Source organism: Engystomops pustulosus, chromosome 4 (genome assembly GCF_040894005.1).
Source record: "Engystomops pustulosus chromosome 4, aEngPut4.maternal, whole genome shotgun sequence".
Classification (NCBI taxonomy): Eukaryota; Metazoa; Chordata; class Amphibia; order Anura; family Leptodactylidae; genus Engystomops; species Engystomops pustulosus.
The window spans coordinates 5,598,715-5,624,935 of NC_092414.1; the positions used below are offsets into that span (position 1 = coordinate 5,598,715).

The 26,221-nt window shown below is 46.7% G+C and overlaps 1 protein-coding gene across 2 annotated transcripts in view; it reads left to right on the top strand.

Annotated features, from left to right (window-relative positions):
• The first annotated feature begins 16,667 nt into the window (after nt 1-16,667).
• The window catches only part of USP18 (ubiquitin specific peptidase 18), a 39,741-nt gene continuing 30,187 nt past the window's right edge, over nt 16,668-26,221 (top strand). Inside the window, exons 1-2 of one of the 2 annotated variants that reach the window (XM_072144875.1) lie at nt 16,668-16,883; nt 17,049-17,145. In XM_072144875.1, coding sequence (XP_072000976.1) covers nt 16,769-16,883; nt 17,049-17,145 — 212 coding nt within the window. In that variant the 5' untranslated portion in view covers nt 16,668-16,768. The remainder of the gene's footprint in view (nt 16,884-17,048; nt 17,146-26,221) is intronic. The other variant, XM_072144874.1, reaches the window with a different exon arrangement.

Consider the following 26,221-nt stretch of genomic DNA (forward strand, 5'->3'; position numbering starts at 1 on the left):
TGCTGGGGGCTCCTGTGTAGTGCTGGGGGCTCCTGTGTAGTGCTGGGGGCTCCTGTATAGTGCTGGGGGCTCCTGTGTAGTGCTGGGGGCTCCTGTGTAGTGCTGGGGGCTCCTGTATAGTGCTGGGGGCTCCTGTGTAGTGCTGGGGGCTCCTGTATAGTGCTGGGGGCTCCTGTGTAGTGCTGGGGGCTCCTGTGTAGTGCTGGGGGCTCCTGTGTAGTGCTGGGGGCTCCTGTGTAGTGCTGGGGGCTCCTGTGTAGTGCTGGGGGCTCCTGTATAGTGCTGGGGGCTCCTGTGTAGTGCTGGGGGCTCCTGTATAGTGCTGGGGGCTCCTGTATAGTGCTGGGGGCTCCTGTGTAGTGCTGGGGGCTCCTGTATAGTGCTGGGGGCTCCTGTGTAGTGCTGGGGGCTCCTGTATAGTGCTGGGGGCTCCTGTATAGTGCTGGGGGCTCCTGTGTAGTGCTGGGGGCTCCTGTGTAGTGCCGGGGGCTCCGGTTTCTGAGCTGCAGATTTCTGGTTTAGTTTCATTTTCCTGAGTGCGGAGAGAGAAATGAAACTTATCAGGAAGAGCGAGAGAAGGAGGAGAAGGAGGAGGAGGAGGAGGAGGAGGATATATAAGGGGCAGGAGCCGGCGCTGCAGCATATACTGCTCCTCCTGCTCTGTAAGTACACATCACATAGACAGTATATATGTATAGACTGTGTGTATCAGGTGTATGCTCTCTATATATATATATAATTGTACGCTGTGTATATACTGTGTGTGTATATGTCTGTACGCTGTGTATATACTGTGTATATATATATATGTCTGTACGCTGTGTATATACTGTGTATATATATATATGTCTGTACGCTGTGTATATACTGTGTGTATATATATGTCTGTACGCTGTGTATATACTGTGTGTGTATATATGTATGTACGCTGTGTATATACTGTGTGTGTATATATGTCTGTACGCTGTGTATATACTGTGTGTGTATATATGTATGTACGCTGTGTATATACTGTGTGTATATATGTCTGTACGCTGTGTATATACTGTGTGTATATGTCTGTACGCTGTGTATATACTGTGTGTGTATATATGTCTGTACGCTGTGTATATACTGTGTGTGTATATATGTCTGTACGCTGTGTATATACTGTGTGTGTATATATGTCTGTACGCTGTGTATATACTGTGTGTGTATATGTCTGTACGCTGTGTATATGCTGTGTATATATGTCTGTACGCTGTGTATATACTGTGTGTGTATATATGTCTGTACGCTGTGTATATACTGTGTGTGTATATATATGTCTGTACGCTGTGTATATACTGTGTGTGTATATATGTCTGTACGCTGTGTATATACTGTGTGTGTATATATGTCTGTACGCTGTGTATATACTGTGTGTGTATCTGTCTGTACGCTGTGTATATACTGTGTGTGTATATATGTCTGTACGCTGTGTATATACTGTGTGTGTATATATGTCTGTACGCTGTGTATATTCTGTGTGTGTATATATGTCTGTACGCTGTGTATATACTGTGTGTGTGTATATATGTCTGTACGCTGTGTATATACTGTGTGTGTATATATGTCTGTACGCTGTGTATATTCTGTGTGTGTGTATATATGTCTGTACGCTGTGTATATACTGTGTGTGTGTATATATGTCTGTACGCTGTGTATATACTGTGTGTGTGTATATATGTCTGTACGCTGTGTATATACTGTGTGTGTATCTGTCTGTACGCTGTGTATATACTGTGTGTGTATATATGTCTGTACGCTGTGTATATACTGTGTGTGTGTATATGTCTGTACGCTGTGTATATACTGTGTGTATATATATGTCTGTACGCTGTGTATATACTGTGTGTGTGTATATGTCTGTACGCTGTGTATATACTGTGTGTGTATATATGTCTGTACGCTGTGTATATACTGTGTGTGTGTATATGTCTGTACGCTGTGTATATACTGTGTGTGTGTATATGTCTGTCTGTACGCTGTGTATATACTGTGTGTGTGTATATGTCTGTACGCTGTGTATATACTGTGTGTGTATATATGTATGTACGCTGTGTATATACTGTGTGTATATATGTCTGTACGCTGTGTATATACTGTGTGTGTATATATGTCTGTACGCTGTGTATATACTGTGTGTGTATATATGTCTGTACGCTGTGTATATACTGTGTGTATATATATGTCTGTACGCTGTGTATATGCTGTGTATATATGTCTGTACGCTGTGTATATACTGTGTGTGTGTATATATGTCTGTACGCTGTGTATATACTGTGTGTGTATCTGTCTGTACGCTGTGTATATACTGTGTGTGTATATATGTCTGTACGCTGTGTATATACTGTGTGTATATATATGTCTGTACGCTGTGTATATACTGTGTGTGTATATATGTCTGTACGCTGTGTATATACTGTGTGTGTATATATGTCTGTACGCTGTGTATATACTGTGTGTGTATATGTCTGTACGCTGTGTATATACTGTGTGTGTATATATGTCTGTACGCTGTGTATATACTGTGTGTGTGTATATATGTCTGTACGCTGTGTATATACTGTGTGTGTGTATATATATATGTCTGTACGCTGTGTATATACTGTGTGTGTATATATGTCTGTACGCTGTGTATATACTGTGTGTGTATATATGTCTGTACGCTGTGTATATACTGTGTGTATATATATGTCTGTATGCTGTGTATATACTGTGTGTGTATATATGTCTGTACGCTGTGTATATACTGTGTGTGTATATATGTCTGTACGCTGTGTATATACTGTGTGTATATATGTCTGTACGCTGTGTATATACTGTGTGTGTATATATGTCTGTACGCTGTGTATATACTGTGTGTGTATATATGTCTGTACGCTGTGTATATACTGTGTGTGTGTATATGTCTGTACGCTGTGTATATACTGTGTGTGTGTATATGTCTGTCTGTACGCTGTGTATATACTGTGTATATATATGTCTGTACGCTGTGTATATGCTGTGTGTGTATATATATGTCTGTACGTTGTGTATATACTGTGTGTATATATGTCTGTACGCTGTGTATATACTGTGTGTGTATATATGTATGTACGCTGTGTATATACTGTGTGTGTATATATGTCTGTACGCTGTGTATATACTGTGTGTGTATATATGTCTGTACGCTGTGTATATACTGTGTGTGTGTATATGTCTGTACGCTGTGTATATACTGTGTGTGTGTATATGTCTGTCTGTACGCTGTGTATATACTGTGTATATATATGTCTGTACGCTGTGTATATACTGTGTGTGTATATATGTCTGTACGCTGTGTATATACTGTGTGTGTATATATGTATGTACGCTGTGTATATACTGTGTGTGTATATATGTCTGTACGCTGTGTATATACTGTGTGTGTATATATGTCTGTACGCTGTGTATATACTGTGTGTGTATATATGTCTGTACGCTGTGTATATACTGTGTGTGTGTATATATGTCTGTACGCTGTGTATATACTGTGTGTGTATATATGTCTGTACGCTGTGTATATACTGTGTGTGTATATGTCTGTACGCTGTGTATATACTGTGTGTGTATATATGTCTGTACGCTGTGTATATACTGTGTGTATATATGTCTGTACGCTGTGTATATACTGTGTGTGTGTATATATGTCTGTACGCTGTGTATATACTGTGTGTGTATATATGTCTGTACGCTGTGTATATACTGTGTGTGTATATATGTCTGTACGCTGTGTATATACTGTGTGTGTATATATGTCTGTACGCTGTGTATATACTGTGTGTGTATATATGTCTGTACGCTGTGTATATACTGTGTGTGTATATATGTCTGTACGCTGTGTATATACTGTGTGTGTATATATGTCTGTACGCTGTGTATATACTGTGTGTGTGTATATGTCTGTACGCTGTGTATATACTGTGTGTGTGTATATGTCTGTACGCTGTGTATATACTGTGTGTGTATATATGTCTGTACGCTGTGTATATACTGTGTGTGTATATATATATGTCTGTACGCTGTGTATATACTGTGTGTGTATATGTCTGTACGTTGTGTATATACTGTGTGTATATATGTCTGTACGCTGTGTATATACTGTGTGTGTGTATATGTCTGTACGCTGTGTATATACTGTGTGTGTATATATGTCTGTACGCTGTGTATATACTGTGTGTGTATATGTCTGTACGCTGTGTATATACTGTGTGTGTATATATGTCTGTACGCTGTGTATATACTGTGTGTGTATATATGTCTGTACGCTGTGTATATACTGTGTGTGTATATATGTCTGTACGCTGTGTATATACTGTGTGTGTATATATGTCTGTACGCTGTGTATATACTGTGTGTGTATATATGTCTGTACGCTGTGTATATACTGTGTGTGTATATATGTCTGTACGCTGTGTATATACTGTGTGTGTATATATGTCTGTACGCTGTGTATATACTCTGTGTGTATATATGTCTGTACGCTGTGTATATACTGTGTGTGTGTATATGTCTGTACGCTGTGTATATACTGTGTGTGTGTATATGTCTGTACGCTGTGTATATACTGTGTGTGTATATATGTATGTACGCTGTGTATATACTGTGTGTATATATGTCTGTACGCTGTGTATATACTGTGTGTGTATATATGTCTGTACGCTGTGTATATACTGTGTGTGTATATATGTCTGTACGCTGTGTATATACTGTGTGTGTATATATGTCTGTATGCTGTGTATATACTGTGTGTGTATATATGTCTGTACGCTGTGTATATACTGTGTGTGTATATATGTCTGTACGCTGTGTATATACTGTGTGTGTGTATATGTCTGTACGCTGTGTATATACTGTGTGTGTGTATATGTCTGTACGCTGTGTATATACTGTGTGTGTGTATATGTCTGTACGCTGTGTATATACTGTGTGTGTGTATATGTCTGTACGCTGTGTATATACTGTGTGTGTATATATGTCTGTACGCTGTGTATATACTGTGTGTGTATATATGTCTGTACGCTGTGTATATACTGTGTGTATATATATATATGTCTGTACGCTGTGTATATACTGTGTGTGTATATATGTCTGTACGCTGTGTATATACTGTGTGTATATATGTCTGTACGCTGTGTATATACTGTGTGTGTGTATATATGTCTGTACGCTGTGTATATACTGTGTGTGTGTATATATGTCTGTACGCTGTGTATATACTGTGTGTGTATATATGTCTGTACGCTGTGTATATACTGTGTGTGTATATATGTCTGTACGCTGTGTATATACTGTGTGTGTATATATGTCTGTACGCTGTGTATATACTGTGTGTGTATATATGTCTGTACGCTGTGTATATACTGTGTGTGTATATGTCTGTACGCTGTGTATATACTGTGTGTATATATGTCTGTACGCTGTGTATATACTGTGTATATATATGTCTGTACGCTGTGTATATACTGTGTGTGTATATTGTAGATCTCTCAGAATTTTGCAATATTTTTGTTGCTTCTAATTATTATTATAGACTGAGTATAAGTTACTTCTGGTTTTCTGATACTTTGGGTTTCTATATAGACACAATAATAATAATAATAATATATGTGACTCTAGGAGTAATAACGTAACATTTTGTTTCTTTTCTCTCTTGTGTTTGCACTCGGAGATTTCTTCTCATATTCTTTATTTATTTAGATTTGGTTTTACATAATAATAATAATAATAATAATAATAATAATAATAATAATAATAATAATAATGTATTTTATATCTTAACTTTATTTTTTTCATGTATCTGAACTATGAAGCAGTAATATAATAACCTGGTCATATACATCAGATAATACATCCCCCTGTACCCTGTCTAAGAGTAAGAACGTCCTTAGTTGAAAGCTGAGCTGTAATTGGTTGCCAGGGGCAACTAAGCACATTCTTACTCTTAGACAGTTTGATAAATCTGCCCCAGTGTCCACACCTGTAAAGCCTGTAGATGCTGGGAGCCCCTCTGGGCATTGCCTCCAGAACATCTGCTGTGCTAGAGGCGGTCTCACTGGCTGATGCTCAATCACTCCGGGGCTTGTGATTATCTCAATAAGGGGGCACTTAGTAATTCTCATATCTTTATACAGAGGGGAATGTGGCACAGGCCAGCAACAATAACAATCAAGCACCTTATAACGTAGTGTGTACACTGGTCAAGTTCGCGGGCTCTCAACACCGCGATAAGGCAATCGATATAAACAATATTCGAACCAACTGTGCAATCCAACTTAATTCTTTATGTAACTCTTGGATGACAAATGGACACAAAGGCATATGTATACATCACCAATTAGTGGCTCAATATGCTGAAGTTTGTATTTAAAAGTCCACGCTATGAAGATCTGGCTCCACAGAGACGCTGAACGCCCGGTGTGTCCTGTGACGTTTCGGAGGTAGCCCCTCCTTCCTCAGACATGCGCAGTGCCGGTTAGGTAAGGATTTAAATACATACGGAGCAAAAGTATCAAGAAATGCTGCATTTACAAAACCCTAAAAAACCCTAAAAAACAACAATAATACAGCAATAATACGTTTTTAGCAATTACATCTATCATAGAAAACCAGGAAAATGCACGAAAAGACTATTACAAAAATGCACTGAAACAGCATTGTGCATTCATCCCGCGGGGGGGCAATGGATTTAATTTGCTGATCCAAAATGCCTCCCGTTGTAGGAGCTTTTTACTTAACACCCATTCGTTATCTTGTGTGACCTCCTCTAATACTAACCACCGCAACTCACTAACTTGATGTTTATTTTCTCGAAAGTGCCTAGCAACGCCCGTTTCCTGCTTGACCCTTTCGCTGCCAGCTCTTAATTCCTCTTCTGTTTTATTGAGGAATTGCCTGATGAGAGATTTATGTTCACTCAATCTTACGCCAACGGCTCTACTAGTTTGAGCCACATACGCACGGCCACACGGGCATCTAACATGTATATGAGCGCTTTAGTGTTCCACGTAGAGAAGCCTTTCAATGGGATTTTGTGCCCTTTCCTAGGGGGACACACAACATCACCTTTAATGATACTAGAACAAGTGGCACATGCGAGGCGCGGAAATGTGCCATTCTTTTTAGCTGCTAGAAACGTTTGGCGTGGCTTCTTCTTAACAATAATGTCAGATCTTACTAATTCATTGGCCACTGACCGGCCCTTTTTGTAAATACATTTAGGGTAATCTTTAAACAATGATCCATATTTAGGGTCATGAGTGAGAATATTCCAATTTTTTAGGATAGTTTTTTTAATTCAATTCGCATGTCTGTCATATTGGGAGAGGTAAGTAATTTGATCGCTCACTTTCTTAGGTTTAGCTGTCCTAGCAATTGCTCTAGGTAGCTCAGACACATCGCGTCCTACTTTTTCAACTTCTTTTTTGGGGTACCCACGGTCCACAAATTTCTCTATCAGTTTATCTCTCTGAAAGCCATATTCTTGATCATTGCTGCAGATCCTTCTAGCACGTACAAACTGACTTTTGGGGATCCCTTTAAATGTTTGGGGCGCATGATAACTATCGTATTTTAATGCGTTATTGATCCTACAGCCTCTTTCTATTTATCTGGATTCCTTCCTACAGAAGATCGTCACCAAACTAGCGAACTGTCTCAAAGACACTGATATGTTCTTGACAAGATTGGATGTAGTGGATTGGTCTGAAGTTACGTGGCTTTGTACATTGGATATAAAGAGCCTTTACACCAATATTCCTTATGAGGAGGGTACGACTGCCGTACTCAAAGCGCTCAAACAAGATGCGTCTTTAAACAACCGAGATATTAAGTTTATCATGATATTGTTAGAAGTTATCCTTAAGAAAAACTACTTCAGATTTGGCGATGAATACTACTTGCAGTTACAGGGATCCTCTATGGGGGCCCCTGTGGCTCCAAGTTACGCCAATATTTTTATGGCGTTTTTTGAAAACGAATTTGTACATACTAGCCATTGGTCAGATTCCATTGTATTATGGAGCAGATATGTGGATGATGTCTGCTTATTGTGGAAGGGTTCTGAACAAGACGAATTTATTAGTTATCTGAATCAATGTCACACGCTCATTAAGTTTTCTGCAGAGAAAAACACTCAAGTTTTACACTATTTAGATGTTGAAATAAGGAAAACTCAAGACCATGTAGTGACCACTCTGTACACCAAGGAAACCGATCGCAATAACGCATTAAAATACGATAGTTATCATGCACCCCAAACATTTAAAGGGATCCCCAAAAGTCAGTTTGTACGTGCTAGAAGGATCTGCAGCAATGATCAAGAATATGGCTTTCAGAGAGATAAACTGATAGAGAAATTTGTAGACCGTGGGTATCCCAAAAAAGAAGTTGAAAAAGTAGGACGCGATGTGTCTGAGCTACCTAGAGCAATTGCTAGGACATCTGAACCTAAGAAAGTGAGCGATCAAATTACTTACCTCTCCCAATATGACAGACATGCGAATTGAATTAAAAAAACTATCCTAAAAAATTGGAATATTCTCACTCATGACCCTAAATATGGATCATTGTTTAAAGATTACCCTAAATGTATTTACAAAAAGGGCCGGTCAGTGGCCAATGAATTAGTAAGATCTGACATTATTGTTAAGAAGAAGCCACGCCAAACGTTTCTAGCAGCTAAAAAGAATGGCACATTTCCGCGCCTCGCATGTGCCACTTGTTCTAGTATCATTAAAGGTGATGTTGTGTGTCCCCCTAGGAAAGGGCACAAAATCCCATTGAAAGGCTTCTCTACGTGGAACACTAAAGCGCTCATATACATGTTAGATGCCCGTGTGGCCGTGCGTATGTGGCTCAAACTAGTAGAGCCGTTGGCGTAAGATTGAGTGAACATAAATCTCTCATCAGGCAATTCCTCAATAAAACAGAAGAGGAATTAAGAGCTGGCAGCGAAAGGGTCAAGCAGGAAACGGGCGTTGCTAGGCACTTTCGAGAAAATAAACATCAAGTTAGTGAGTTGCGGTGGTTAGTATTAGAGGAGGTCACACAAGATAACGAATGGGTGTTAAGTAAAAAGCTCCTACAACGGGAGGCATTTTGGATCAGCAAATTAAATCCATTGCCCCCCCGCGGGATGAATGCACAATGCTGTTTCAGTGCATTTTTGTAATAGTCTTTTCGTGCATTTTCCTGGTTTTCTATGATAGATGTAATTGCTAAAAACGTATTATTGCTGTATTATTGTTGTTTTTTAGGGTTTTTTAGGGTTTTGTAAATGCAGCATTTCTTGATACTTTTGCTCCGTATGTATTTAAATCCTTACCTAACCGGCACTGCGCATGTCTGAGGAAGGAGGGGCTACCTCCGAAACGTCACAGGACACACCGGGCGTTCAGCGTCTCTGTGGAGCCAGATCTTCATAGCGTGGACTTTTAAATACAAACTTCAGCATATTGAGCCACTAATTGGTGATGTATACATATGCCTTTGTGTCCATTTGTCATCCAAGAGTTACATAAAGAATTAAGTTGGATTGCACAGTTGGTTCGAATATTGTTTATATAGAATGTGGCACAGGATCATTACAGCTCCTCACCCAGCTTTCCCTGTTCTCCTCCCTGACAAATTACCAATAATTGTCTACAAAACTTACTGTATGTCCAAAGTCTAATGAGAGATACAAAAACTCCCGGAAAACCCAATCCCATTATCAGCAAATGGAATAAAAAACCCCGGAAAAATCCATCCAAATACAGATAGGAAAGTACCAGAAACCTGCAACACATCATAATATCATATAATGTAACAGCCAGGACCCCCACCGACATTACACACCCCGAGACCAACTGCTGCACATTATATCCCTGTACATAGGGGCAGTATTATAGTAGTTATATTCCTGTACATAGGGGGCAGTATTATAGTAGTTATATTCCTGTACATAGGGGGCAGTATTATAGTAGTTATATTCTTGTACATAGGGGGCAGTATTATAGTAGTTATATTCTTGTACATAGGGGGCAGTATTATAGTAGTTATATCCCTGTACATAGGGGGCAGTATTATAGTAGTTATATTCCTGTACATAGGGGGCAGTATTATAGTAGTTATATTCTTGTACATAGGGGCAGTATTATAGTAGTTATATTCTTGTACATAGGGGGCAGTATTATAGTAGTTATATTCTTGTACATAGGGGGCAGTATTATAGTAGTTATATTCCTGTACATAGGGGGCAGTATTATAGTAGTTATATCCCTGTACATAGGGGGCAGTATTATAGTAGTTATATTCTTGTACATAGGGGGCAGTATTATAGTAGTTATATTCTTGTACATAGGGGGCAGTATTATAGTAGTTATATTCTTGTACATAGGGGCAGTATTATAGTAGTTATATTCTTGTACATAGGGGGCAGTATTATAGTAGTTATATCCCTGTACATAGGGGGCAGTATTATAGTAGTTATATTCTTGTACATAGGGGGCAGTATTATAGTAGTTATATTCCTGTACATAGGGGGCAGTATTATAGTAGTTATATTCCTGTACATAGGGGGCAGTATTATAGTAGTTATATTCCTGTACATAGGGAGCAGTATTATAGTAGTTATATTCTTGTACATAGGGGGCAGTATTATAGTAGTTATATTCCTGTACATAGGGGGCAGTATTATAGCAGTTATATTCCTGTACATAGGGGGCAGTATTATAGCAGTTATATTCCTGTACATAGGGGGCAGTATTATAGTAGTTATATTCCTGTACATAGGGGGCAGTATTATAGTAGTTATATCCCTGTACATAGGGGGCAGTATTATAGTAGTTATATTCTTGTACATAGGGGGCAGTATTATAGTAGTTATATTCCTGTACATAGGGGGCAGTATTATAGCAGTTATATTCCTGTACATAGGGGGCAGTATTATAGTAGTTATATTCCTGTACATAGGGGGCAGTATTATAGCAGTTATATTCCTGTACATAGGGGGCAGTATTATAGCAGTTATATTCCTGTACATAGGGGGCAGTATTATAGTAGTTATATTCCTGTACATAGGGGGCAGTATTATAGTAGTTATATTCTTGTACATAGGGGGCAGTATTATAGTAGTTATATTCTTGTACATAGGGGGCAGTATTATAGTAGTTATATTCCTGTACATAGGGAGCAGTATTATAGTAGTTATATTCCTGTACATAGGGGGCAGTATTAAAGTAGTTATATTCTTGTACATAGGGGGCAGTATTATAGTAGTTATATTCTTGTACATAGGGGGCAGTATTATAGTAGTTATATTCCTGTACATAGAGGACAGTATTATAGTAGTTATATTCCTGTACATAGGGGGCAGTATTATAGTAGTTATATTCCTGTACATAGGGGGCAGTATTATAGTAGTTATATTCTTGTACATAGGGGGCAGTATTATAGTAGTTATATTCTTGTACATAGGGGGCAGTATTATAGTAGTTATATTCCTGTACATAGGGGGCAGTATTATAGTAGTTATATTCCTGTACATAGGGAGCAGTATTATAGTAGTTATATTCTTGTACATAGGGGGCAGTATTATAGTAGTTATATTCCTGTACATAGGGGGCAGTATTATAGCAGTTATATTCCTGTACATAGGGGGCAGTATTATAGCAGTTATATTCCTGTACATAGGGGGCAGTATTATAGTAGTTATATTCCTGTACATAGGGGGCAGTATTATAGTAGTTATATCCCTGTACATAGGGGGCAGTATTATAGTAGTTATATTCTTGTACATAGGGGGCAGTATTATAGTAGTTATATTCCTGTACATAGGGGGCAGTATTATAGCAGTTATATTCCTGTACATAGGGGGCAGTATTATAGTAGTTATATTCCTGTACATAGGGGGCAGTATTATAGCAGTTATATTCCTGTACATAGGGGGCAGTATTATAGCAGTTATATTCCTGTACATAGGGGGCAGTATTATAGTAGTTATATTCCTGTACATAGGGGGCAGTATTATAGTAGTTATATTCTTGTACATAGAGGGCAGTATTATAGTAGTTATATTCTTGTACATAGGGAGCAGTATTATAGTAGTTATATTCCTGTACATAGGGGGCAGTATTATAGTAGTTATATTCTTGTACATAGGGGGCAGTATTATAGTAGTTATATTCTTGTACATAGGGGGCAGTATTATAGTAGTTATATTCCTGTACATAGAGGACAGTATTATAGCAGTTATATTCCTGTACATAGGGGGCAGTATTATAGTAGTTATATTCCTGTACATAGGGGGCAGTATTATAGTAGTTATATTCTTGTACATAGGGGGCAGTATTATAGTAGTTATATTCTTGTACATAGGGGGCAGTATTATAGTAGTTATATTCCTGTACATAGGGGGCAGTATTATAGTAGTTATATTCCTGTACATAGGGAGCAGTATTATAGTAGTTATATTCTTGTACATAGGGGGCAGTATTATAGTAGTTATATTCCTGTACATAGGGGGCAGTATTATAGTAGTTATATTCTTGTACATAGGGGGCAGTATTATAGTAGTTATATTCTTGTACATAGGGGCAGTATTATAGTAGTTATATTCCTGTACATAGGGGGCAGTATTATAGTAGTATATTCTTGTACATAGGGGGCAGTATTATAGTAGTTATATTCTTGTACATAGGGGGCAGTATTATAGTAGTTATATTCCTGTACATAGGGGGCAGTATTATAGTAGTTATATTCTTGTACATAGGGGGCAGTATTATAGTAGTTATATTCTTGTACATAGGGGGCAGTATTATAGTAGTTATATTCCTGTACATAGGGGGCAGTATTATAGTAGTTATATTCTTGTACATAGGGGGCAGTATTATAGTAGTTATATTCTTGTACATAGGGGGCAGTATTATAGTAGTTATATTCCTGTACATAGGGGGCAGTATTATAGTAGTTATATTCCTGTACATAGGGGGCAGTATTATAGTAGTTATATTCCTGTACATAGGGGGCAGTATTATAGTAGTTATATCCTTGTACATAGGGGCAGTATTATAGTAGTTATATTCCTGTACATAGGGGGCAGTATTATAGCAGTTATATTCCTGTACATAGGGGGCAGTATTATAGTAGTTATATTCCTGTACATAGGGGGCAGTATTATAGTAGTTATATCCCTGTACACAGGGGGCAGTATTATAGTAGTTATATTCCTGTACATAGGGGGCAGTATTATAGTAGTTATATTCCTGTACATAGGGGGCAGTATTATAGTAGTTATATTCTTGTACATAGGGGGCAGTATTATAGTAGTTATATTCCTGTACATAGGGGGCAGTATTATAGTAGTTATATTCCTGTACATAGGGGGCAGTATTATAGTAGTTATATTCCTGTACATAGGGGGCAGTATTATAGTAGTTATATTCCTGTACATAGGGGCAGTATTATAGTAGTTATATTCTTGTACATAGGGGGCGGTATTATAGTAGTTATATTCTTGTACATAGGGGGCAGTATTATAGTAGTTATATTCTTGTACATAGGGGGCAGTATTATAGTAGTTATATTCCTGTACATAGGGGGCAGTATTATAGTAGTAATATTCCTGTACATAGAGGTCAGTATTATAGTAGTTATATTCCTGTACATAGGGGGCAGTATTATAGTAGTTATATTCTTGTACATAGGAGGCAGTATTATAGTAGTTATATTCCTGTACATAGGAGGCAGTATTATAGTAGTTATATCCCTGTACATAGGGGCAGTATTATAGTAGTTATATTCCTGTATATAGGGGGCAGTATTATAGTAGTTATATTCCTGTACATAGGAGGCAGTATTATAGTAGTGATATTCCTGTACATAGAGGGCAGTATTATAGTAGTTATATTCCTGTATATCGGGGGCAGTATTATAGTAGTTATATTCCTGTACATAGGAGGCAGTATTATAGTAGTGATATTCCTGTACATAGGAGGCAGTATTATAGTAGTTATATTCTTGTACATAGGGGGCAGTATTATAGTAGTTATATTCCTGTACATAGGGGGCAGTATTATAGTAGTTATATTCCTGTACATAGGGGACAGTATTATAGTAGTTATATTCTTGTACATAGGGGCAGTATTCTAGTAGTTATATTCTTGTACATAGGGGGCAGTATTATAGTAGTTATATTCTTGTACATAGGGATAGTATTATAGTAGTTATATTCCTGTACATAGGGGGCAGTATTATAGTAGTTATATTCCTGTACATAGGGGGCAGTATTATAGTAGTTATATTCCTGTACATAGGGGGCAGTATTATAGTAGTTATATTCCTGTACATAGGGGGCAGTATTATAGTAGTTATATCCTGTACATAGGGGGCAGTATTATAGTAGTTATATTCCTGTACATAGGGGCAGTATTATAGTAGTTATATTCCTGTACATAGGGGGCAGTATTATAGTAGTTATATTCCTGTACATAGGGGGCAGTATTATAGTAGTTATATTCCTGTACATAGGGGGCAGTATTATAGTAGTTATATTCCTGTACATAGGGGGCAGTATTATAGTAGTTATATTCCTGTACATAGGGGGCAGTATTATAGTAGTTATATTCTTGTACATAGGGGGCAGTATTATAGTAGTTATATTCTTGTACATAGGAGGCAGTATTATAGTAGTTATATTCCAGTACATAGGGGGCAGTATTATAGTAGTTATATTCCTGTACATAGGGGCAGTATTATAGTAGTTATATTCCTGTACATAGGGGGCAGTATTATAGTAGTTATATTCCTGTACATAGGGGGCAGTATTATAGTAGTTATATTCCTGTACATAGGGGGCAGTATTATAGTAGTTATATTCCTGTACATAGGGGGCAGTATTATAGTAGTTATATTCCTGTACATAGGGGGCAGTATTATAGTAGTTATATTCCTGTACATAGGGGGCAGTATTATAGTAGTTATATTCTTGTACATAGGGGGCAGTATTATAGTAGTTATATTCTTGTACATAGGAGGCAGTATTATAGTAGTTATATTCCAGTACATAGGGGGCAGTATTATAGTAGTTATATTCTTGTACGTAGGGGGCAGTATTATAGTAGTTATATTCCTGTACGTAGGGGGCAGTATTATAGTAGTTATATTCCTGTACATAGGGGGCAGTATTATAGTAGTTATATTCTTGTACATAGGGGGCAGTATTATAGTAGTTATATTCCTGTACATAGGGGGCAGTATTATAGTAGTTATATTCCTGTACATAGGGGGCAGTATTATAGTAGTTATATTCCTGTACATAGGGGGCAGTATTATAGTAGTTATATCCCTGTACATAGGGGGCAGTATTATAGTAGTTATATTCCTGTACATAGGGGGCAGTATTATAGTAGTTATATTCCTGTACATAGGGGATAGTATTATAGTAGTTATATTCCTGTACATAGGGGGCAGTATTATAGTAGTTATATTCCTGTACATAGGGGCAGTATTATAGTAGTTATATTCCTGTACATAAGGGGCAGTATTATAGTAGTTATATTCCTGTACATAGGGGGCAGTATTATAGTAGTTATATTCCTGTACATAGGGGGCAGTATTATAGTAGTTATATTCCTGTACATAGGGGGCAGTATTATAGTAGTTATATTCCTGTACATAGGGGGCAGTATTATAGTAGTTATATTCCTGTACATAAGGGGCAGTATTATAGTAGTTATATTCCTGTACATAGGGGGCAGTATTATAGTAGTTATATTCCTGTACATAGGGGGCAGTATTATAGTAGTTATATTCCTGTACATAGGGGGCAGTATTATAGTAGTTATATTCCTGTACATAGGGGGCAGTATTATAGTAGTTATATTCCTGTACATAAGGGGCAGTATTATAGTAGTTATATTCCTGTACATAGGGGGCAGTATTATAGTAGTTATATTCCTGTACATAGGGGGCAGTATTATAGTAGTTATATTCCTGTACATAGGGGGCAGTATTATAGTAGTTATATTCTTGTACATAGGGGGCAGTATTATAGTAGTTATATTCCTGTACATAGGGGGCAGTATTATAGTAGTTATATTCTTGTACATAAGGGGCAGTATTATAGTAGTTATATTCCTGTACATAGGGGGCAGTATTATAGAAGTTATATTCCTGTACATAGGGGCAGTATTATAGTAGTTATATTCTTGTACATAGGGGGCAGTATTATAGCAGTTATATTCCTGTACATAGGGGGCAGTATTATAGTAGTTATATTCCTGTACATAGGGGGCAGTATTATAGTAGTTATATTCCTGTACATAGGGGGCAGTATTATAGTAGTTATATTCTTGTACATAGGGGGCAGTATTATAGCAGTTATATTCCTGTACATAGGGGGCAGTATTATAGTAGTTATATTCCTGTACATAGGGGGCAGTATTATAGCAGTTATATTCCTGTACATAGGGGGCAGTATTATAGTAGTTATATTCCTGTACATAGGGGGCAGTATTATAGTAGTTATATTCTTGTACATAGGGGGCAGTATTATAGTAGGTATATTCTTGTACATAGGGGGCAGTATTATAGTAGTTATATTCCTGTACATAGGGGGCAGTATTATAGTAGTTATATTCTTGTACATAGGGGGCAGTATTATAGCAGTTATATTCCTGTACATAGGGGGCAGTGTTACTTCTCGGCTCTGTGTTGCAGGCTGCTGTTACAATGACTGTGGGGCAGGATGTATGAGGATGGATATGTAGACCTCCAGCAGTTGGATGGAGAGGACGAGCAGTCTGATTCGGCTGATTCCCCTATTCGGTGTCTGTCTTACTCCTCTGGAAGGTATAGGAATGGTAAGTTGTTATGATGTGATGTACATTCCATATATGAAGCTTCTATAGTTCGGTGTCTCCTTTCTATTCTATCACGTTATCTCCCACAATGCATTGCTGCATAACTCTCATCATTGTCAGTGTAAGTTATGTGACAGGTAATGACGTTGTTCTTCTGTCACTCAGGAGCGGTCGGTCTCTGTAATATTGGGGGGATGTGCTGCCTGAACCCCCTGCTGCAGACCCTTTACATGTACAAAGAGTTTACTGATACCTTGTGCCGGTAAGTTTTATACCTTGTTTTATACCTTCAGAGCCGAAATCTCCCAGCATTCCCTGCTTGTTCCTTGTCTGTCCCGTCCCCCCACCCCCCAACCCCATAATATGTGAGGAGGATGTTTTGTGACGGTCATGTGCCCAAATGTATGTACATCCTAATGGATGACACATGGGGGGACAGGACAGGGACACGCTGACACTTGGGGGGACAGGACAGGGACACGCTGACACTTGGGGGGACAGGACAGGGACACGCTGATACTTGGGGGGGACAGGGACACGCTGACACTTGGGGGGACAGGACAGGGACACGCTGACACTTGGGGGGACAGGACAGGGACACGCTGACACTTGGGGGGACAGGACAGGGACACGCTGATACTTGGGGGGGACAGGGACACGCTGACACTTGGGGGGACAGGACAGGGACACGCTGACACTTGGGGGGGACAGGACAGGGACAAGTTGACACTTGGGGGGACAGGACAGGGACACGCTGACACTTGGGGGCAGGACAGGGACGCGCTGACACTTGGGGGGACAGGACAGGGACACGCTGACACTTGGGGGACAGGACAGGGACACGCTGACACTTGGGGACAGGACAGGGACACGCTGACACTTGGGGGGACAGGACAGGGACACGCTGACACTTGGGGGGACAGGACAGGGACACGCTGATACTTGGGGGGGACAGGGACACGCTGACACTTGGGGGGACAGGACAGGGACACGCTGACACTTGGGGGGGACAGGACAGGGACAAGTTGACACTTGGGGGGACAGGACAGGGACACGCTGACACTTGGGGGCAGGACAGGGACGCGCTGACACTTGGGGGGACAGGACAGGGACACGCTGACACTTGGGGGACAGGACAGGGACACGCTGACACTTGGGGGACAGGACACGCTGACACTTGAGGGACAGGACAGGGACACGCTGACACTTGGGGGACAGGACAGGGACACGCTGACACTTGGGGGACAGGACAGGGACACGCTGACACTTGGGGGCAGGACAGGGACACGCTGACACTTGGGGGGACAGGACAGGGACACGCTGACACTTGGGTGGGACAGGACAGGGACACGCTGACACTTGGGTGGGACAGGACAGGGACACGCTGACACTTGGGGGACAGGACAGGGACACGCTGACACTTGGGGACAGGACAGGGACACGCTGACACTTGGGGGACAGGACAGGGACACGCTGACACTTGGGGGGGGACAGGACAGGGACACGCTGACACTTGGGGGACAGGACAGGGACACGCTGACACTTGGGGGACAGGGACACGCTGACACTTGGGGGGACAGGACAGGGACACGCTGACACTTGGGGGGACAGGACAGGGACACGCTGACACTTGGGGGACAGGACAGGGACACGCTGACACTTGGGGGACAGGACAGGGACACGCTGACACTTGGGGGACAGGACAGGGACACGCTGACACTTGGGGGGACAGGACAGGGACACGCTGACACTTGGGGGACAGGACAGGGACACGCTGACACTTGGGGGGACAGGACGGGGACACGCTGACACTTGGGGGGACAGGACAGGGACACGCTGATACTTGGGGGGGACAGGGACACGCTGACACTTGGGGGGACAGGACAGGGACACGCTGACACTTGGGGGGGACAGGACAGGGACAAGTTGACACTTGGGGGGACAGGACAGGGACACGCTGACACTTGGGGGCAGGACAGGGACGCGCTGACACTTGGGGGGACAGGACAGGGACACGCTGACACTTGGGGGACAGGACAGGGACACGCTGACACTTGGGGGACAGGACACGCTGACACTTGAGGGACAGGACAGGGACACGCTGACACTTGGGGGACAGGACAGGGACACGCTGACACTTGGGGGACAGGACAGGGACACGCTGACACTTGGGGGCAGGACAGGGACACGCTGACACTTGGGGGGACAGGACAGGGACACGCTGACACTTGGGTGGGACAGGACAGGGACACGCTGACACTTGGGTGGGACAGGACAGGGACACGCTGACACTTGGGGGACAGGACAGGGACACGCTGACACTTGGGGACAGGACAGGGACACGCTGACACTTGGGGGACAGGACAGGGACACGCTGACACTTGGGGGGGACAGGACAGGGACACGCTGACACTTGGGGGACAGGACAGGGACACGCTGACACTTGGGGGACAGGGACACGCTGACACTTGGGGGGACAGGACAGGGACACGCTGACACTTGGGGGGACAGGACAGGGACACGCTGACACTTGGGGGACAGGACAGGGACACGCTGACACTTGGGGGACAGGACAGGGACACGCTGACACTTGGGGGACAGGACAGGGACATGCTGACACTTGGGGGACAGGACAGGGACACGCTGACACTTGAGGGGACAGGACAGGGACACGCTGACACTTGGGGGGACAGGACAGGGACACGCTGACACCTGGGGGACAGGACAGGGACACGCTGACACTTGGGGGACAGGACAGGGACACGCTGACACTTGGGGGACAGGACAGGGACACGCTGACACTTGGGGGACAGGACAGGGACACGCCGACACTTGGGGGGACAGGACAGGGACACGCCGACACTTGGGGGACAGGACAGGGACACGCCGACACTTGGGGGAAAGGACAGGGACACGCTGACACTTGGGGGGACAGGACAGGGACACGCTGACACTTGGGGGACAGGACAGGGACACGCTGACACTTGGGGGACAGGACAGGGACACGCTGACACTTGGGGGGACAGGATAGGGACACGCTGACACTTGGGGGACAGGACAGGGACACGCTGACACTTGGGTGGGACAGGACAGGGACACGCTGACACTTGGGGGGACAGGACAGGGACACGCTGACACTTGGGGGACAGGACAGGGACACGCTGACACTTGGGGACAGGACAGGGACACGCTGACACATGGGGGGACAGGACAGGGACACGCTGACACTTGGGGGACAGGACAGGGACATGCTGACACTTGGGGGGACAGGACAGGGACACGCTGACACTTGGGGGACAGGAGTGGGACGAGCTGACACTTGGGGGGACAGGACAGGGACGAGCTGACACTTGGGGGGACAGGACAGGGACACGCTGACACTTGGGGGGACAGGACAGGGACGAGCTGACACTTGGGGGGACAGGACAGGGACACGCTGACACTTGGGGGGACAGGACAGGGACACGCTGACACTTGGGGGGACAGGACAGGGACACGCTGACACTTGGAGGGACAGGACAGGGACACGCTGACACTTGGGGGGACAGGACAGGGACACGCTGACACTTGGGGGGACAGGACAGGGACACGCTGACACTTGGGGGGGACAGGACAGGGACACGCTGACACTTGGGGGACAGGACAGGGACGAGCTGACACTTGGGGGGACAGGACAGGGACACGCTGACACTTGGGGGGACAGGACAGGGACACGCTGACACTTGGGGGGACAGGACAGGGACACGCTGACACTTGGGGGGACAGGACAGGGACACGCTGACACTTGGGGGGACAGGACAGGGACACGCTGAAACTTGGGGGACAGGACAGGGACACGCTGACACTTGGGGGACAGGACAGGGACACGCTGACACTTGGGGGACAGGACAGGGACACGCTGAAACTTGGGGGGACAGGACAGGGACACGCTGACACTTGGGGGACAGGACAGGGACACGCTGACACTTGGCGGGACAGGACAGGGACACGCTGACACTTGGGGGGACAGGACAGGGACACGCTGACACTTGGGGGACAGGACAGGGACACGCTGACACTTGAGGGACAGGACAGGGACACGCTGACACTTGGGGGACAGGACAGGGACACGCTGACACTTGGGGGGACAGGACAGGGACACGCTGACACTTGGGGGGGACAGGACAGGGACAAGTTGACACTTGGGGGGACAGGACAGGGACACGCTGACACTTGGGGGCAGGACAGGGACGCGCTGACACTTGGGGGGACAGGACAGGGACACGCTGACACTTGGGGGACAGGACAGGGACACGCTGACACTTGGGGACAGGACAGGGACACGCTGACACTTGGGGGGACAGGACAGGGACACGCTGACACTTGGGGGGACAGGACAGGGACACGCTGATACTTGGGGGGGACAGGGACACGCTGACACTTGGGGGGACAGGACAGGGACACGCTGACACTTGGGGGGGACAGGACAGGGACAAGTTGACACTTGGGGGGACAGGACAGGGACACGCTGACACTTGGGGGCAGGACAGGGACGCGCTGACACTTGGGGGGACAGGACAGGGACACGCTGACACTTGGGGGACAGGACAGGGACACGCTGACACTTGGGGGACAGGACACGCTGACACTTGAGGGACAGGACAGGGACACGCTGACACTTGGGGGACAGGACAGGGACACGCTGACACTTGGGGGACAGGACAGGGACACGCTGACACTTGGGGGCAGGACAGGGACACGCTGACACTTGGGGGGACAGGACAGGGACACGCTGACACTTGGGTGGGACAGGACAGGGACACGCTGACACTTGGGTGGGACAGGACAGGGACACGCTGACACTTGGGGGACAGGACAGGGACACGCTGACACTTGGGGACAGGACAGGGACACGCTGACACTTGGGGGACAGGACAGGGACACGCTGACACTTGGGGGGGACAGGACAGGGACACGCTGACACTTGGGGGACAGGACAGGGACACGCTGACACTTGGGGGACAGGGACACGCTGACACTTGGGGGGACAGGACAGGGACACGCTGACACTTGGGGGGACAGGACAGGGACACGCTGACACTTGGGGGACAGGACAGGGACACGCTGACACTTGGGGGACAGGACAGGGACACGCTGACACTTGGGGGACAGGACAGGGACACGCTGACACTTGGGGGGACAGGACAGGGACACGCTGACACTTGGGGGACAGGACAGGGACACGCTGACACTTGGGGGGACAGGACAGGGACACGCTGACACTTGGGGGGACAGGACAGGGACACGCTGATACTTGGGGGGGACAGGGACACGCTGACACTTGGGGGGACAGGACAGGGACACGCTGACACTTGGGGGGGACAGGACAGGGACAAGTTGACACTTGGGGGGACAGGACAGGGACACGCTGACACTTGGGGGCAGGACAGGGACGCGCTGACACTTGGGGGGACAGGACAGGGACACGCTGACACTTGGGGGACAGGACAGGGACACGCTGACACTTGGGGGACAGGACACGCTGACACTTGAGGGACAGGACAGGGACACGCTGACACTTGGGGGACAGGACAGGGACACGCTGACACTTGGGGGACAGGACAGGGACACGCTGACACTTGGGGGCAGGACAGGGACACGCTGACACTTGGGGGACAGGACAGGGACACGCTGACACTTGGGGGGACAGGACAGGGACACGCTGACACTTGGGTGGGACAGGACAGGGACACGCTGACACTTGGGTGGGACAGGACAGGGACACGCTGACACTTGGGGGACAGGACAGGGACACGCTGACACTTGGGGACAGGACAGGGACACGCTGACACTTGGGGGACAGGACAGGGACACGCTGACACTTGGGGGGGACAGGACAGGGACACGCTGACACTTGGGGGACAGGACAGGGACACGCTGACACTTGGGGGACAGGGACACGCTGACACTTGGGGGGACAGGACAGGGACACGCTGACACTTGGGGGGACAGGACAGGGACACGCTGACACTTGGGGGACAGGACAGGGACACGCTGACACTTGGGGGACAGGACAGGGACACGCTGACACTTGGGGGACAGGACAGGGACATGCTGACACTTGGGGGACAGGACAGGGACACGCTGACACTTGAGGGGACAGGACAGGGACACGCTGACACTTGGGGGGACAGGACAGGGACACGCTGACACTTGGGGGACAGGACAGGGACACGCTGACACTTGGGGGACAGGACAGGGACACGCTGACACTTGGGGGACAGGACAGGGACACGCTGACACTTGGGGGACAGGACAGGGACACGCCGACACTTGGGGGGACAGGACAGGGACACGCCGACACTTGGGGGACAGGACAGGGACACGCCGACACTTGGGGGAAAGGACAGGGACACGCTGACACTTGGGGGGACAGGACAGGGACACGCTGACACTTGGGGGACAGGACAGGGACACGCTGACACTTGGGGGACAGGACAGGGACACGCTGACACTTGGGGGGACAGGATAGGGACACGCTGACACTTGGGGGACAGGACAGGGACACGCTGACACTTGGGTGGGACAGGACAGGGACACGCTGACACTTGGGGGGACAGGACAGGGACACGCTGACACTTGGGGACAGGACAGGGACACGCTGACACATGGGGGGACAGGACAGGGACACGCTGACACTTGGGGGACAGGACAGGGACACGCTGACACTTGGGTGGGACAGGACAGGGACACGCTGACACTTGGGGGACAGGACAGGGACACGCTGACACTTGGGGACAGGACAGGGACACGCTGACACATGGGGGGACAGGACAGGGACACGCTGACACTTGGGGGACAGGACAGGGACATGCTGACACTTGGGGGGACAGGACAGGGACACGCTGACACTTGGGGGACAGGACTGGGACGAGCTGACACTTGGGGGGACAGGACAGGGACGAGCTGACAGTTGGGGGGACAGGACAGGGACACGCTGACACTTGGGGGGACAGGACAGGGACGAGCTGACACTTGGGGGGACAGGACAGGGACACGCTGACACTTGGGGGGACAGGACAGGGACACGCTGACACTTGGGGGGACAGGACAGGGACACGCTGACACTTGGAGGGACAGGACAGGGACACGCTGACACTTGGGGGGACAGGACAGGGACACGCTGACACTTGGGGGGACAGGACAGGGACACGCTGACACTTGGGGGGGACAGGACAGGGACACGCTGACACTTGGGGGACAGGACAGGGACGAGCTGACACTTGGGGGGACAGGACAGGGACACGCTGACACTTGGGGGGACAGGACAGGGACACGCTGACACTTGGGGGGACAGGACAGGGACACGCTGACACTTGGGGGGACAGGACAGGGACACGCTGACACTTGGGGGGACAGGACAGGGACACGCTGAAACTTGGGGGACAGGACAGGGACACGCTGACACTTGGGGGACAGGACAGGGACACGCTGACACTTGGGGGACAGGACAGGGACACGCTGAAACTTGGGGGGACAGGACAGGGACACGCTGACACTTGGGGGACAGGACAGGGACACGCTGACACTTGGCGGGACAGGACAGGGACACGCTGACACTTGGGGGGACAGGACAGGGACACGCTGACACTTGGGGGACAGGACAGGGACACGCTGACACTTGGGGGGACAGGACAGGGACACGCTGACACTTGGGGGACAGGACAGGGACACGCTAACACTTGGGGTACAGGACAGGGACACGCTGACACTTGGGGGACAGGACAGGGACACGCTGACACTTGGGGGACAGGACAGGGACACGCTGACACTTGGGGGGACAGGACAGGGACACGCTGACACTTGGGGGGACAGGGACACGCTGACACTTGGGGGGGACAAGACAGGGACACGCTGACACTTGGGGGGACAGGACAGGGACACGCTAACACTTGGGGTACAGGACAGGGACACGCTGACACTTGGGGGGACAGGACAGGGACACGCTGACACTTGGGGGGACAGGACAGGGACACGCTAACACTTGGGGTACAGGACAGGGACACGCTGACACTTGGGGGACAGGACAGGGACACGCTGACACTTGGGGACAGGACAGGGACACGCTGACACTTGGGGGGACAGGACAGGGACACGCTGACACTTGGGGGACAGGGACACGCTGACACTTGGGGGGACAGGACAGGGACACGCTGACACTTGGGGGGACAGGACAGGGACACGCTGACACTTGGGGGGACAGGACAGGGACACGCTGACACTTGGGGGGACAGGACAGGGACACGCTGACACTTGGGGGACAGGACAAGGACACGCTGACACTTGGGGGGACAGGACAGGGACATGCTGACACTTGGAGGACAGGACAAGGACACGCTGACACTTGGGGGACAGGACAGGGACACGCTGACACTTGGGGGACAGGACAGGGACATGCTGACACTTGGGGGACAGGACAGGGACACGCTGACACTTGGGGGACAGGACAGGGACACGCTGACACTTGGGGGACAGGACAGGGACACGCTGACACTTGGGGGGGACAGGACAGGGACACGCTGACACTTGGGGGGACAGGACAGGGACACGCTGACACTTGGGGGGACAGGGACACGCTGACACTTGGGGGGACAGGACAGGGACACGCTGACACTTGAGGGACAGGACAGGGACACGCTGACACTTGGGGGGACAGGACAGGGACACGCTGACACTTGGGGGACAGGACAGGGACACGCTGACACTTGAGGGACAGGACAGGGACACGCTGACACTTGGGGGACAGGACAGGGACACGCTGACACTTGGGGGACAGGACAGGGACACGCTGACACTTGGGGGCAGGACAGGGACACGCTGACACTTGGGGGGACAGGACAGGGACACGCTGACACTTGGGTGGGACAGGACAGGGACACGCTGACACTTGGGTGGGACAGGACAGGGACACGCTGACACTTGGGGGACAGGACAGGGACACGCTGACACTTGGGGACAGGACAGGGACACGCTGACACTTGGGGGACAGGACAGGGACACGCTGACACTTCGGGGGGACAGGACAGGGACACGCTGACACTTGGGGGACAGGACAGGGACACGCTGACACTTGGGGGACAGGGACACGCTGACACTTGGGGGGACAGGACAGGGACACGCTGACACTTGAGGGGACAGGACAGGGACACGCTGACACTTGGGGGGACAGGACAGGGACACGCTGACACTTGGGGGACAGGACAGGGACACGCTGACACTTGGGGGACAGGACAGGGACACGCTGACACTTGGGGGACAGGACAGGGACACGCCGACACTTGGGGGGACAGGACAGGGAC